General features: G+C 43.7%; 1 protein-coding gene across 2 annotated transcripts in view; it reads left to right on the forward strand.

Annotated features, from left to right (window-relative positions):
* ME3 (malic enzyme 3, NADP(+)-dependent, mitochondrial) overlaps positions 1–7,223 on the forward strand; it is a 181,708-nt gene extending 174,485 nt beyond the window's left edge. For both annotated transcript variants that reach the window (XM_006755871.2, XM_006755872.2), the window contains exons 10-14: positions 1,564–1,669; positions 2,273–2,415; positions 2,940–3,113; positions 4,371–4,469; positions 6,979–7,223. In XM_006755871.2, the coding sequence (XP_006755934.1) occupies positions 1,564–1,669; positions 2,273–2,415; positions 2,940–3,113; positions 4,371–4,469; positions 6,979–7,140 (684 nt within the window). In that variant the 3' untranslated portion in view covers positions 7,141–7,223. The remainder of the gene's footprint in view (positions 1–1,563; positions 1,670–2,272; positions 2,416–2,939; positions 3,114–4,370; positions 4,470–6,978) is intronic.
* Positions 7,224–12,328: the final 5,105 nt, after the last annotated feature.

The raw sequence follows: 12,328 nt of genomic DNA on the forward strand, positions 1-12,328 counted from the left end.
CACACGCTCTTTCCACATATTTGCACATTTTGTTCCTCTGCTTGAAATGCCCTTCTCTTTTCCCTCACATCCACTCTCAATTCCACACGTCCCATCCATTTCCTCCTTAACCTGCTGGTTTAGCTCAAATGTTACCTCCTCCAAGAAACTTCCTCTGAGCATCCAGATCTCAATTTACTACATCTATACTCATTTAGCCCCCTCCCCATAAATTGCACTTAGCACATTATAGGGCAGTTACTGCCCCTTTACTAGTCTGTCTCCCCACTAGTCTCTGTAGTCTTATGTCTAGGTCTCAATTTACTACATCTATAATCATTTAGCCCTCTCCCCATAAATTGCACTTACCACATTATAGGGCAGTTGCCCCTTTACTACTCTGTCTCCCCACTAGTCTCTGTAGTCTTATGTCAAAGTCTGGCATATGGTAGGTGCATAACTAATGTTTGACATATGAGTGAAAGAGTGAATGGGAGAGAGACAGTCCAGCTTCTGACTGGGATGTGGCGAGGGGCACAATCAGATGACCTCCTCCCTTGGGACTTCACTCAAGAGTTCCACGTTTTTATTCCCAGAATGTCACTAACATAGAATGTCAGTGAGAGATTTAAAAAAAACACAGAGATAGGAACAGGGAAAGTATGTGGGACCACCAACCAAGAATAGCAGAGACCCCTTAGTATAAACTGACCTTCCTATTGTTCCATATAGAGCCAGGTTACTGCTGGAAAGAACTGAGGCCTGGAGACACCTCCTCCCACCCCAGGTCATTCCAAAGCATAATCTAGGCACAGGTAGAGGCTGCCACACTTCCCTCTTGCCCATCTTTCAACATCATTTTGCTAACCCCATTGAGCCACCCCTATTAAAAGATCTCTCAAGCTGATCTCTTCACTCTTCATGAGGAGAGCAACCCAAATGAGTCATCAGAAACATTTGTACCAATTTACCAGCCTGTCACCCACCGACTCCTGTTAGGTGAAAGGGAAGCAATCTGGCTGGTCTGGTGTAGCCAGCCATAACGTTTGTACCCATTTACCGGCCTGTCACCCACCCACTCCTGTTAGGTGAAAGGGAAGCAATCTGGCTGGTCTGGTGTAGCCAGCCATTGTAAGCCTGTTCTGGACCTTGGCCTGGTATTGTTCACATGGAGGTTAATGGCTCATAAAATGCATGCAGATTCATTCCCTCAGGCCCCATCTGTCAATTGGACCTGGGTGCTGGATGCCTTGGGGCCAGGAGTTTTGGTTAGACTCACGCATTTCCTGAGAGCCTCTCTGTTCTGGCCCAGGCAGCCACACACACACACACACACACACACACTAAAAATCCTTAAGTTCTACCTTCAGTTCTGCCAGGAAATCTGATCAAGAGGGCAGGTCCCGGCCCCATCGTGTAATGGTTAGCACTCTGGACTCTGAAAAGAGGGCAGGTCCCAAGGCTCCTGATGGCTCAGACCAAAGCACAGGGCTCAGTGGGAAATGCTCCAAGTCTCCAAATGCATCCGTGCCCCTCCCTAGAGGTCCTCACTACAGCTGCTTCGAGTTCTTCCTTTTCCTGCAGGGAAGAAGCCACCTAAACCATGAGAAGGAGATGTTTGCCCAGGACCATCCTGAAGTGAAGTCCCTGGAGGAGGTGGTGAGGCTGGTGAAGCCCACGGCCATCATAGGTAGGAGGAGGGAGGCCGCTCACTGCCCAGCCCAGCTGACCCTCTTGATTGCAGGTAGAGACTGAGGCTCAGCAAAGAGGCATAAGTGGCCCATGGAAACACAGCTCTTTCCCCTATCCCATGTCTAATTCAATACCAAGACTTTTATTGAGTGACTACTGTATAAACACCATAGAACCAAGGCATCAAGGCATCAAGGGGCTTAAAGATGCGGTTGTACAGTACTGTGGAAGAGCGCAGAGCTGGTCTCTCTAACCAGGATGAAATGAGCATTCCTTCTCTCAGGCGGGGACCCTGGCATCCCCCCTGTACGGCAGGAGTAGCCTACAACAAAGGACAAGGTCCAGAAATGCCTTCACAGGTGCACCCTACCTGGGTGTGGACCTGAAGGAGACCAGTGGTCCTCAGGGATCAACAGGAGGTCTCAGCCAGCTCACCCAGAAGGACCCTGTTCTCTCTGCTCCCCCCACCCCTGTGTCAGATGCCATCCCCAAGACTCATGAGTCTTTCATGTTGCACCTCGTTCCCCCACCCTACCACCAGGAGGGGAATGGGCTGTCTATACAGAGGAGGCATCCCCACTACCCACCTTTTCCCCTGTAGGTGTTGCTGCCATCGCAGGAGCCTTCACGGAGCAGATTCTGAGGGACATGGCCTCCTTCCACGAGCGCCCTATCATCTTTGCCCTGAGCAACCCCACCAGCAAGGCCGAGTGCACAGCTGAGAAGTGCTACCAGGTCACCGAGGTCAGCAAGTCCTTCCCTCCCCAGGCTGAGAGGACATAGTAGCAATAACTATGAGTAACCCTCTGAGGGTGAAAAAAGTCCCCACATTGCTGATGAGCAAACTGAGGTTCAGAAAGGTGAAGTAACTTGCCCAAGGGCACAGAGCCAATAAGGAGCTGAAGCTGACCCTCAAACTCAGGTCTGACTCCAAAGCCCAAGCTCTTCCCATTGAGCTACACTGCTCACGGTTCTTCTAATAACACAGAGCTTTGACCAGAACGCAAGGTCACATGCGTAACTGTCACGTCCTGGGTTGGCCCTCCCAGGAGGTGACAGGTGAAAAAGGTACACTTCCACCTCTCAGCAGCTTCTTGGCTACCAGGTAACAGTGGGGCTAAGGTCATGAATGAGTGCCGTGTGCTCGGCACGATGCTGAGCACTGGGGAGAGGACGAAGGAAGGTCCAGCACTGAGACGTAAGACTAGGCCACCACTGCTGCCCGAAACCCATCTCCAGTTCGTCTCTGACTTTCTTCCTGCCTCCAGGGCCGAGGGATCTTTGCCAGCGGAAGTCCTTTTGAGAACGTGACTCTGGAAGACGGCAGGACCTTCATTCCAGGCCAGGGAAACAACGCCTACGTGTTCCCTGGAGTGGCGCTGGGAGTCATCGCCGGCGGGATCCGGCACATCCCAGATGAGATCTTCCTCCTGACAGCGGAGGTATCACTCTCAATCCTCCCCACAGGACCTGTGGTCTACCCCAGGTCTTACACGGGGCCCCCAAAGATTCCTCCTCTGGTCTCTTCTGCTTACCTGCTGCCAGCCCTGGCAATGGATGCCAAAGGGCCTGGACCTCAAGCTTCACTCAAAACCACTGTGAGGCTTGAACTTCTCTCAAAACACACGCAGGGTTTTTAATGGGGGGAAAGGAAATAGTCAATGGGAGGGGTGCCAACAGGGGGCGCTGGCAGTAAGGAGACATACCTTGTACTGCTCCCTGACACCCAGCAGTGGCCGTCTAGATGCCTAGTACAGAGGAGATGCCACCTAAGACGTCTGAAACTGTGGGCCTGTGAACCACGATAGGCGATGGGTTCTTCCAGCCCCGGGTCTGGGCCATGTCACTGGGGAAACTGCTGGCAGAATAAGCCCCACTAGGGCAGCTGTCTGTAAGGAAGGGGATGGGCTGCATGCCTGGTTTGCCTGCTCTGAGTAGCACAGATCTAGAGGCATGGGATGCCCCTGCTCCAGGTATCTCTCTAGAAAAGCTCCCAGAAGCAATCTTTACTAGACACAGTGAAAACAATGAAAGAATTATTTAAGAATGATAGCATCCTTCATAATAATGCTCACTGATCATTACAGTTACAGTTATTATTTATCAAGTGCTTCCTAAATGTTGGGCACTTCACATTTAACCTGACTCTGAGGCATAGAAATGTCTCTGTTTGTGCCCACAAGCTCCAAAGACTCTACCTGATCTCCAAATCCACTCACACCCCCTCCCCATGGCACTGGAGAGAGACCAAATGCAGCCCTGCTTGGCCCCATTCCTGCGTCCCACCAGTTACCACCAGGTTTCTTCTTCCTATGTCTTGGTCTTTGAGTTCAGCTCTGTGTAGCCATGCAGAGATGTCTCCTAGGGTTTCCAGCCTCCCCTAAACTATGGGAACACTAGCTACAGCTCTGTGCTGTGGTTCTGTCTCCCGTATTCTGTGTTTGTGTTTCTTCTCATTGCTACAGTCAGTGGTGGTGGTGTGTCCTGTGGCTGTGGGAAGGACTGTTTGAAACTCCCACTGGTTGGAAATAGTCAGGTCGCGCTTGAAGTTGGCCTGAAAGCAAATCCCCCCATTGTGCAGAAACATGGTTGCTAGAGCCTTCCTGTGTGACCTGGGAGAGGAGTCTTCGGTGTGATGGGTTGGGCTTGTTCTGGGAAGGCGGAAACTGAGCTTCTTCCTCTTGGTTCTCTCTCCCCAGAAAATTGCCCACGAGGTCTCTGAACATCATCTGTCCCAGGGGAGACTGTACCCACCACTCAATACCATCCGAGACGTGTCTCTGAGAATCGCCATCAAAGTAAGGAGAACCCTATTCCCTACGATATGGGTAGTGAGGCTCATCCACTGTCTCTGTGACTTCAGAAGGACTGAGGGGGTGTGGCGACAACCCAAGCTCCTCGGGCTGCACTGCACAAAGCCCAGAGGCTGAGTGACAAACTCCTGCCTGCAGCTCCAGCCCTACCCCCAACACCCACTCAGGCCAGTTCTGGGAATGATCCTGACTTTCCACTCAAACACCAGGCAGAAAGACCATCAAAGTCCGTAGTTTTGTGGACCGGAATGTGGGTGGAATTTTTTTTAATGAATCATAAGTACCCATTTATACAGAAAGGTCAACTTGCATAGCGTCATGGAAAGAGCTCAAGCAGTGGGGTCCCAGCTCTTCCAATCAGCAGCAGAGTCACCTGGGGCCAATCACGTCACTTCCCTGAATCTCAGTTTCCTCTTTTTTCCAAAGGCGCCAGTAATTCCTCTCTCCCAGAGTTCTGGAAAATTTTAAAACAGAATTCCACACTCAGTGCCTTCCTGGCCAGAGTAGGTGTTCATTCCTTTCCTTTCTCTCAGAATGAGTGGCCATGGGCTGATCAGGTTCATGGAACATTTCAAGGAAAAGTTTCACCCTAGAGACCATGCAGAGATGATAGGTTTTCAAAGAATCAGAACATGGTGCAATGAACACTGACCCAACATTGATAACTGTTGAATCTAGATGATGAATACATGAGGATTATTATACTATTACTTCTATTAGTATATATACTTTACATTTTCTATAATCAGTTTTAAAAATAATTTCAGAAAATGCATTGCACAATAGTGTCACTCCCCATGACTTGTCCAGTGCAGGATCCAGAATCTACCCTCATGACCAACATTCCAACTCAGAGTCCAGCTGTCCCATGTCCAGTGTCTTCCTTTGGGGATATTTGGATTAACAATGCTCTTCTGAAGCCAAGTATAAAACCCAGAGAACAATGCCCCGGCTGTTCTTCCAATTCACCCCATTTGGAGGGAGTAGTATCAGGTACTGAACACTTGTACCTGTTACCTAACTTTACCCTGACACCACTCTAGAGAAGTGGTGTCATTTTACCTCCACTTTCCAGATGAGGAAACTGAGGCTTCACAAGGATAATGTCACTGCTGAAGGCCCTTGGGCATTTAAAAGCAGAGGCAGACTTTAGTGTAAGACTTCTTAAAAAAAAAGAGAGAGACAAACATGCAAATTGACCATACCTTCACCTATCGCTTTAGTAAAATAAGTTTGTTTATTGAACCAGAATAATTTGCTATTTTATGGTAAAATGATTTTTTATTTTTAAACTACAGTAATTTTTAGCAAATTCATAGTGTCAAAATTGGGAAATGACTTTATGTTATTTTATAAGCACAAAAACAATTTCTGTAAAAATTATTTCTATGGATCAATTGTTCTCATTTCTTTAAAATTCCTAATGGAATACTTTTAACAAGTAGGATTAGAACCATGAAAAGCTGAAGATTTTAAAATCAGTTATGTTCAACCCACTGCACTGAATCAAAAAATGGAAAGCAAAATTCTAAACAGGATAAAATTATACACTGAACTTATGTTAACTAAAGAAGTTCAAAGTGGCAATTTTTGAACTTCTTTAGTTAATAGACCTTACAGGCTTCCAACTGCATGACAGTTAAGTACCCTTCAAGAAATCATAGTATCACTTCATAAAACATAGTGGTGTTCCAACCCCCTTTTTTTTATGCAGGACTTCCTAGAGAGATGAATGCTACTGGGGAAAAGAATGCATTAATAGTTCCTTTTTTATTTTCTAAATATAAGCCTAGCATCTCTGCTTCAGTTCTCTTTTTTTCAGCTATAGGAACTGCCAATGGACTCCTAGGGCAAGTTAAATCTTCAAGTGGCAAGTGGACATCCCCCGAGGGTTGTTGGGCTGCCAGAGGGATGTCTGACTGCCAGCTTAGGCCCAATCCCCCAGGGACCAGGCCTAAGCCAGCAGGTGGTCATCCCCCCAGGGGCCCCAGACTGCAAGAGGGCACAGGCCAGGAGGGCTGAGGACCCCGCCCCCCCGAGTGCACAAATTTTTGTCCACCGGGTCTCTAAGATAGATAGATAGATAGATAGATTGATAGATAGATCGATAGATATTGATTTCAGAGAGGAAGGGAGAGGAAGAGAAAGATAGAAACATCTCTGATAAGAGAATCATTGATCAGCTGCTTCCTGCCTGCCCCACACTGGAGACCAAGCCCACAACCTGGGCCTGTGCCCTTGACTAGAATTGAATTCGGGACCCTTCAGTCTGCAGACTGACACTGTCTAGCCACTGAGCCAAACCAGCTTAATGGTTTGGACAGAAAGCTCAACATCTTTCCTCTCCAGTGGCTCCATGGGTCCCGGCTCATGAGCAGCACACACACACACCTGGTCCGTTAGGGTATATTCCCTTCCACAGACCCCCAAAGAAGGGTCCTTAGGCAGGTTTCTCCTTCGATCCAGTTCCTCAGCCAAACATCTTTTTCCGTAGGTTCTTGACTTCGCGTACAAACACAATTTGGCCTCCTACTACCCGGAGCCCAAGGACAAGGAGGCTTTTATAAGATCCCTGGTCTACACTCCAGACTATGACTCCTTTACACTGGACACCTACATGTGGCCCAAGGAAGCCATGAATGTTCAGACAGTCTGATGCGGTCCCAGAGACTGGTGTGGGGCTGGATGAAGCCCAGAGTAAAATAACACTGATAATATAAATGGATTCCTAAATGGCCATCCTTGTCACTGTGTTTTTCCTTTGAACTTTGTGGTGTGAGGGGAGATGCCCGGGCATACAGTAAATAGTAAATGAGAGCCTCGTCCCTACAGGCCCTGAGTTCACTTTTCTATAACCTTCCTCTGATCTCTTTCCAAAAAACTTCCTTGTCTATTAATGGCTATATTGGCTAGCCCTGGTGGGAAAGCCAGAATCCTGCTAGAACTTTGCTTTCCAAGATCACAATAAGGCAGGACAGGTATGTGTCTTCAAACAAAAAAAACTCAATCAGAATCTTCTTCTGACTTCCATTTCTCCATGAGAGGTCTGGGAATCACTCTTTAACATGTGGATATGGTTCACATGTTACTCAGGACCCCAAATTGGACTGTGATCAATCTACCTACTCATCGAAATTGACTAGTTAGAAAGAAGGCTGGGAAATCTCTTGCTAATTTTGAGTTGCTATGGATACTTTTGATCAAATGAGTTCAATAAATCCTCTTGAATACTTGTGGGGCCCACTCTGCAAATCTCATTTTGCTAACTGTCATTACCATATCCTTGAGCCTTTCAGAGTTCAAAATCTAGTGAAAGAAATGAGATATGGACACAATTCATTTTGCTGCAAAGCATAAAGTGGTAAGTCCATGAAAGAAGTGCAGGTAATGGTCGAGGGTGCTCAAAGAAGGGAGAGGATACTTCCTATGAGAGCAGAAGAAAAGGCTTTAGAAGGAGCAGTGTTTGCACTAAGTTCCAAGAATGAAGGATGGTGGGGACAGCCACTGGCCAGAAAGTGTGACCCACCCATCAGGGAGTTCAATCTCAGTTGGAGGAATACACACCCTTCGAGTCGCCAATGGATGCGGAGGCTGACTGGCTGGAGGCAGTTCACTAACTAGTCAGAAATGATCATTGCCCTGTAAGTTGCTGAGTAATACGCATTCCTTTTTGGTTATTACTAAAAGGAAAACCAGAGAAATGTGGGTGCGGAGGGTCAGCAAGCCAAGGAGGCAGAAGGAAGTGAAGTACTGAGGGAGGAGCACCATGGGGAGTTCTGGGAAAGACTTGATTTCATTTTCCTGGCTTTGGAACACTCTCTCTTCCACCCTTCATACTCTTAAATAATTCAGCAAACCAAGCAGTTTTCTTTTAGAATGGTCAGTCTGTCCTGTGTGTTTCTTAAACTAAGTTCAACTATAGCCTTCACTTCCTCATGTTCATCAGAGTCTACCATGGAGGCGGGACAAGCCTGAAGCCCTTGCAATCAGAGACTCTAAATTGCTAAAACCTATTGGGATGGTAATTTCCAACCTCTAACTTCATTGTAGAACAAAGAAAACAATAAACCATGATTAGGGACCTACCACTGCCCATCCCTATGTGTAGAAGATGCCAAAGAATAGAATAGCACTTCTCTCCCTCTCCCAAGCTTTCTCTCTTTTTTCCCTCTCTCATCCCCCTCCAATAAATGAGTTTAGAAAGTTCATAGGATGCAAGGTCAATATACAAAAATCAATTGAATTTCTATATACTAGCAGCAAACAAAATTCTATTCACAATAGCATCCAAAAAATACTTTAAAATTTAAGAGTGCAAGCCTTATACACTGAAAACTACAAAACATTGCTCATAGAACTTAAAGAAGATCTAAATAAATGAAGAGTGTACTATATTCATGAATTTGAAGACTCAATATTGTCAAGGCTGCAATTCTCTCCAAATTATAAATTCAACCCAGTAACTACCAAAATCCCTGTAGGATTTTTTGTAGAAATTGATAGGCTGATCCTAAAATTTATATGAAAATGCAAAGGACCTAGAATTGCTAGTTCTTAAAAAAAGAACAAAGTACACTAGCCAATTTGAAAACCTACTATAAAACTACAATGATCAATACTGTGTGTCATGTAGATCAATAGAACAAAATGGAAAATTTACAAATAAGTCCTTACATTGATGATACTTTGATTTCTCAACAAAGCTACCAAAATAATTCAATGAGGTAAAAAATGGTCTTTTCAACAAATGAAGCTGAAACAACTGGATATTCACATGCAAAAAATAAAATAAAATAAAAAATAAAAGAAAGAAAGAAGAAAAAATGAGTTTAGACATTTACCTTATACCATACACAAAAAATTAACTCAAAATTGATCACAGACCTAAATGTAAGAGCTAAAAACCATAAAATTTCAAAAGAAAATATAACAAAAAATTTTAGTGACTGATTAAAAGCATGATTCATGAAAGAAAAATTGATAAACTTTACTTCATCAAATTTTAAAACTTTTTCACTTTGAAACACACCAATAAGAAAAAAAAAGCCGCAGAATATATATTCTTTTCCAGTGCACCTGAAACATTTTCTAGGATAGACCACATGTTAGGTCACAGAACAAGTCTCAATAAATTTAAAAAGATTGAAATCATATCAAGTGTCTTCCCTGACCATAATGCTATGAAACTTGAAATCAATCACAAGAAAAAAAAACTTAAAAACACACAAAGACTTGGAGACTAAATAACATGTTACTAAGCAATGAATGGGGAACAGGAAGGTCAAAGAATAAATTAAAAGATACCTTGAAACAAATGAAAATGAGAATACAACAACTCAAAATCTGTGGAACACAGGGAAAGCAATCCTAAGAGGGAAATTCATAGCATTACAGGCCTATCTCAAGAAACAAGAAAAAGCTCAAATAAACAACCTAACTTTATATTTCAATGAACTTAAAAAAAGAACAACAAAGCCCAAAGTGTGTAGAAGGAAAGTAATAATAAAGATCAGAGCAGAAATAATAGTCTAAAAAGAAAAATACAAAAGATCAATGAAATCAAGAGTTGATTCTTTGAAAGGATAAACAAGATTGGCAAACCTTTAACCAGACTCATTAAGAAAATGAGAGAACCCAAATAATTAAAATCAAAATGAAAGAGGAAAAATAAAACTGACACCAAAGAAATACAAAGGATTGTAAATATATAAATATATTATGAACAACTATATGCCAGTAAGTTGGACAATCTGGACAAAATGGATACCTTCCAAGAAACATACAACCTTCCAAAACTGAATCAAGAAGAATCAGAGGATCTAAATAGACAGACTGCAATTAGTGAAATTGAAGCAGTAATCAAAAAATTCCTAACAAACAAAAGCCCTAAATAAGTTGAGAAAATTGGACAGATACATGCAAAAAAATTAAACTACACCACCTTCTTACACTACACACAGGATAAACTAAAAATGGATTAAATACTTAAATGCTAGACACAAAACCACACACACAAAAAAACACATGAAAAACACAGGCAGTAAAATCTCAGACATTTCTCATAGCAATATTTTTTTTCTGATATATCTCTTCAGGTAAGGGCAACAAAAGAAAAAAATAAACAATAGGACTAAATCATACTAAAAAGTTATTACACAGCAAAGGAAACTATCAACAAAATGAAAAAAATAACCCACTAAATGGGAAAACATATTCTCTGATAAATCTGATGAGGGATTAATGTCCAACATTAGAAAGAACTTATAAAAATCAACACCAAAAAACAATCCAATTAAAAAGTGAACAAAGGACCTGAATAGACACTTCTTCAAAGAGGGCATACAGATGGCCAATAGACACATGAAAAGATGCTCAACATCACTAATCATCAGAGAGATGCAAATTAAAACCACAATGAGATATTACCTCACACCTGTCAGAATGGCAATCATCAATAAATCAGCAAACAGCAAATGCTGGTGAGGATGTGGAGAAAAGGGAACCCTCATGTACTGTTGGTTGGAATGCAGATTGGTGCAGCCACTGTGGAAAGCAGTATGGAAATACCTCAAAAAATTAAAAATGGAACTGCCTTATGACTCAGCAATTCCACTTCTGGAAATTTATCTGAAGAAACATGAAACACAAATATGAAAAAATACATGCACTTCTTTGTTCATTGCAGTGCTATTTACATTAGCCAAGATCTGGAAGCAGCCCAAGAGTAAGTACATCAGTAAATGAGTGGATGAAACAGCTGAATACACAATGGAACACTACGCAGCCGTAAATGAATAAATAAATAAGAAAAATTTACCCTTTGTGACAGCATGTATGGACCTAGAGAACATTATTCGAAGTGAAATAAGTCAAAGAAAGACAAATATCATATGATTTCATTCATATATTGAATCTAATTAACAAACTGAACTAACATCCAAAATAGGCACAGACTTAAGATAGAGAATAGGCTGACAGCTGAGGGGGAGGATGCTGGGAGAGTGGAGGGATTGAGCAGGGGGGGTGGGGGGAGAGAACTCATGGATATGGACAACACTGTGGTGATTATGGGAGGTAGGGGATGGGTGAAGGTAAAGGAGGGTATAGGAGGGATAAAAATGGTAATGGGGAAAAATAAACAGGGGTGGAGGGAGGACAAGCAATAGACTAGGAGACATGGTTAGTCTTATGAAAATTAAAACCACAATGGAATACCACTTCACATTCACCAGAAAGGCTATAATTTTTTTTTAAAGACAAAGTAAGTGTTGTTGAAGATTGTAACCTCTATTTCTGGCAGGACTTTGTCTCTTAAGCACAATGAGATTAAGGGAGATTTCGTCTGTCTTTTAAGTCTGCATTCTAACTCCCCAGCCTCTCTCAGCCTCAGAATTCAGCAAGTGTCGTTTAGAATGGTGGGTGCTGTGGTTGCACCTCCCGGGTCGCTCTTCTGCTCTGAAACACTCCTTACACCAGCTGTCAGGAGTATCAGCAGCTGAAGGTTCACAGGTGCATCCTCCCTCCCCGAGAATTACACTTGACTAAAGGAAAATGCTTCACCCAAGGTTCCGTCCTCATCCCCAGGAGACAGCCTGCATCCAATGACCACTTGATTCAAGTCCAGAGGCTCAGCCCCCTTACCTCAATTGGGGACATCTCTAAATGGCCATCCCAGTTTCAGAGCTCCCTGCAAGACTGGCTGAAGCCATTGCTGCAAAACTACATGTATCTCCACTCAACTTCTTCTACCGCATGCTGGTACTCTAGCTCTCTCACAGGCATTGCTGAGAGGACTCCCCAGTAAACCCCCAAATGCAAATCTCAGGTTCAGTATCTTGTTTTCT

The sequence above is a fragment of the Myotis davidii genome, unplaced genomic scaffold (assembly GCF_000327345.1).
Source record: "Myotis davidii unplaced genomic scaffold, ASM32734v1 scaffold430, whole genome shotgun sequence".
NCBI lineage: Eukaryota > Metazoa > Chordata > Mammalia > Chiroptera > Vespertilionidae > Myotis > Myotis davidii.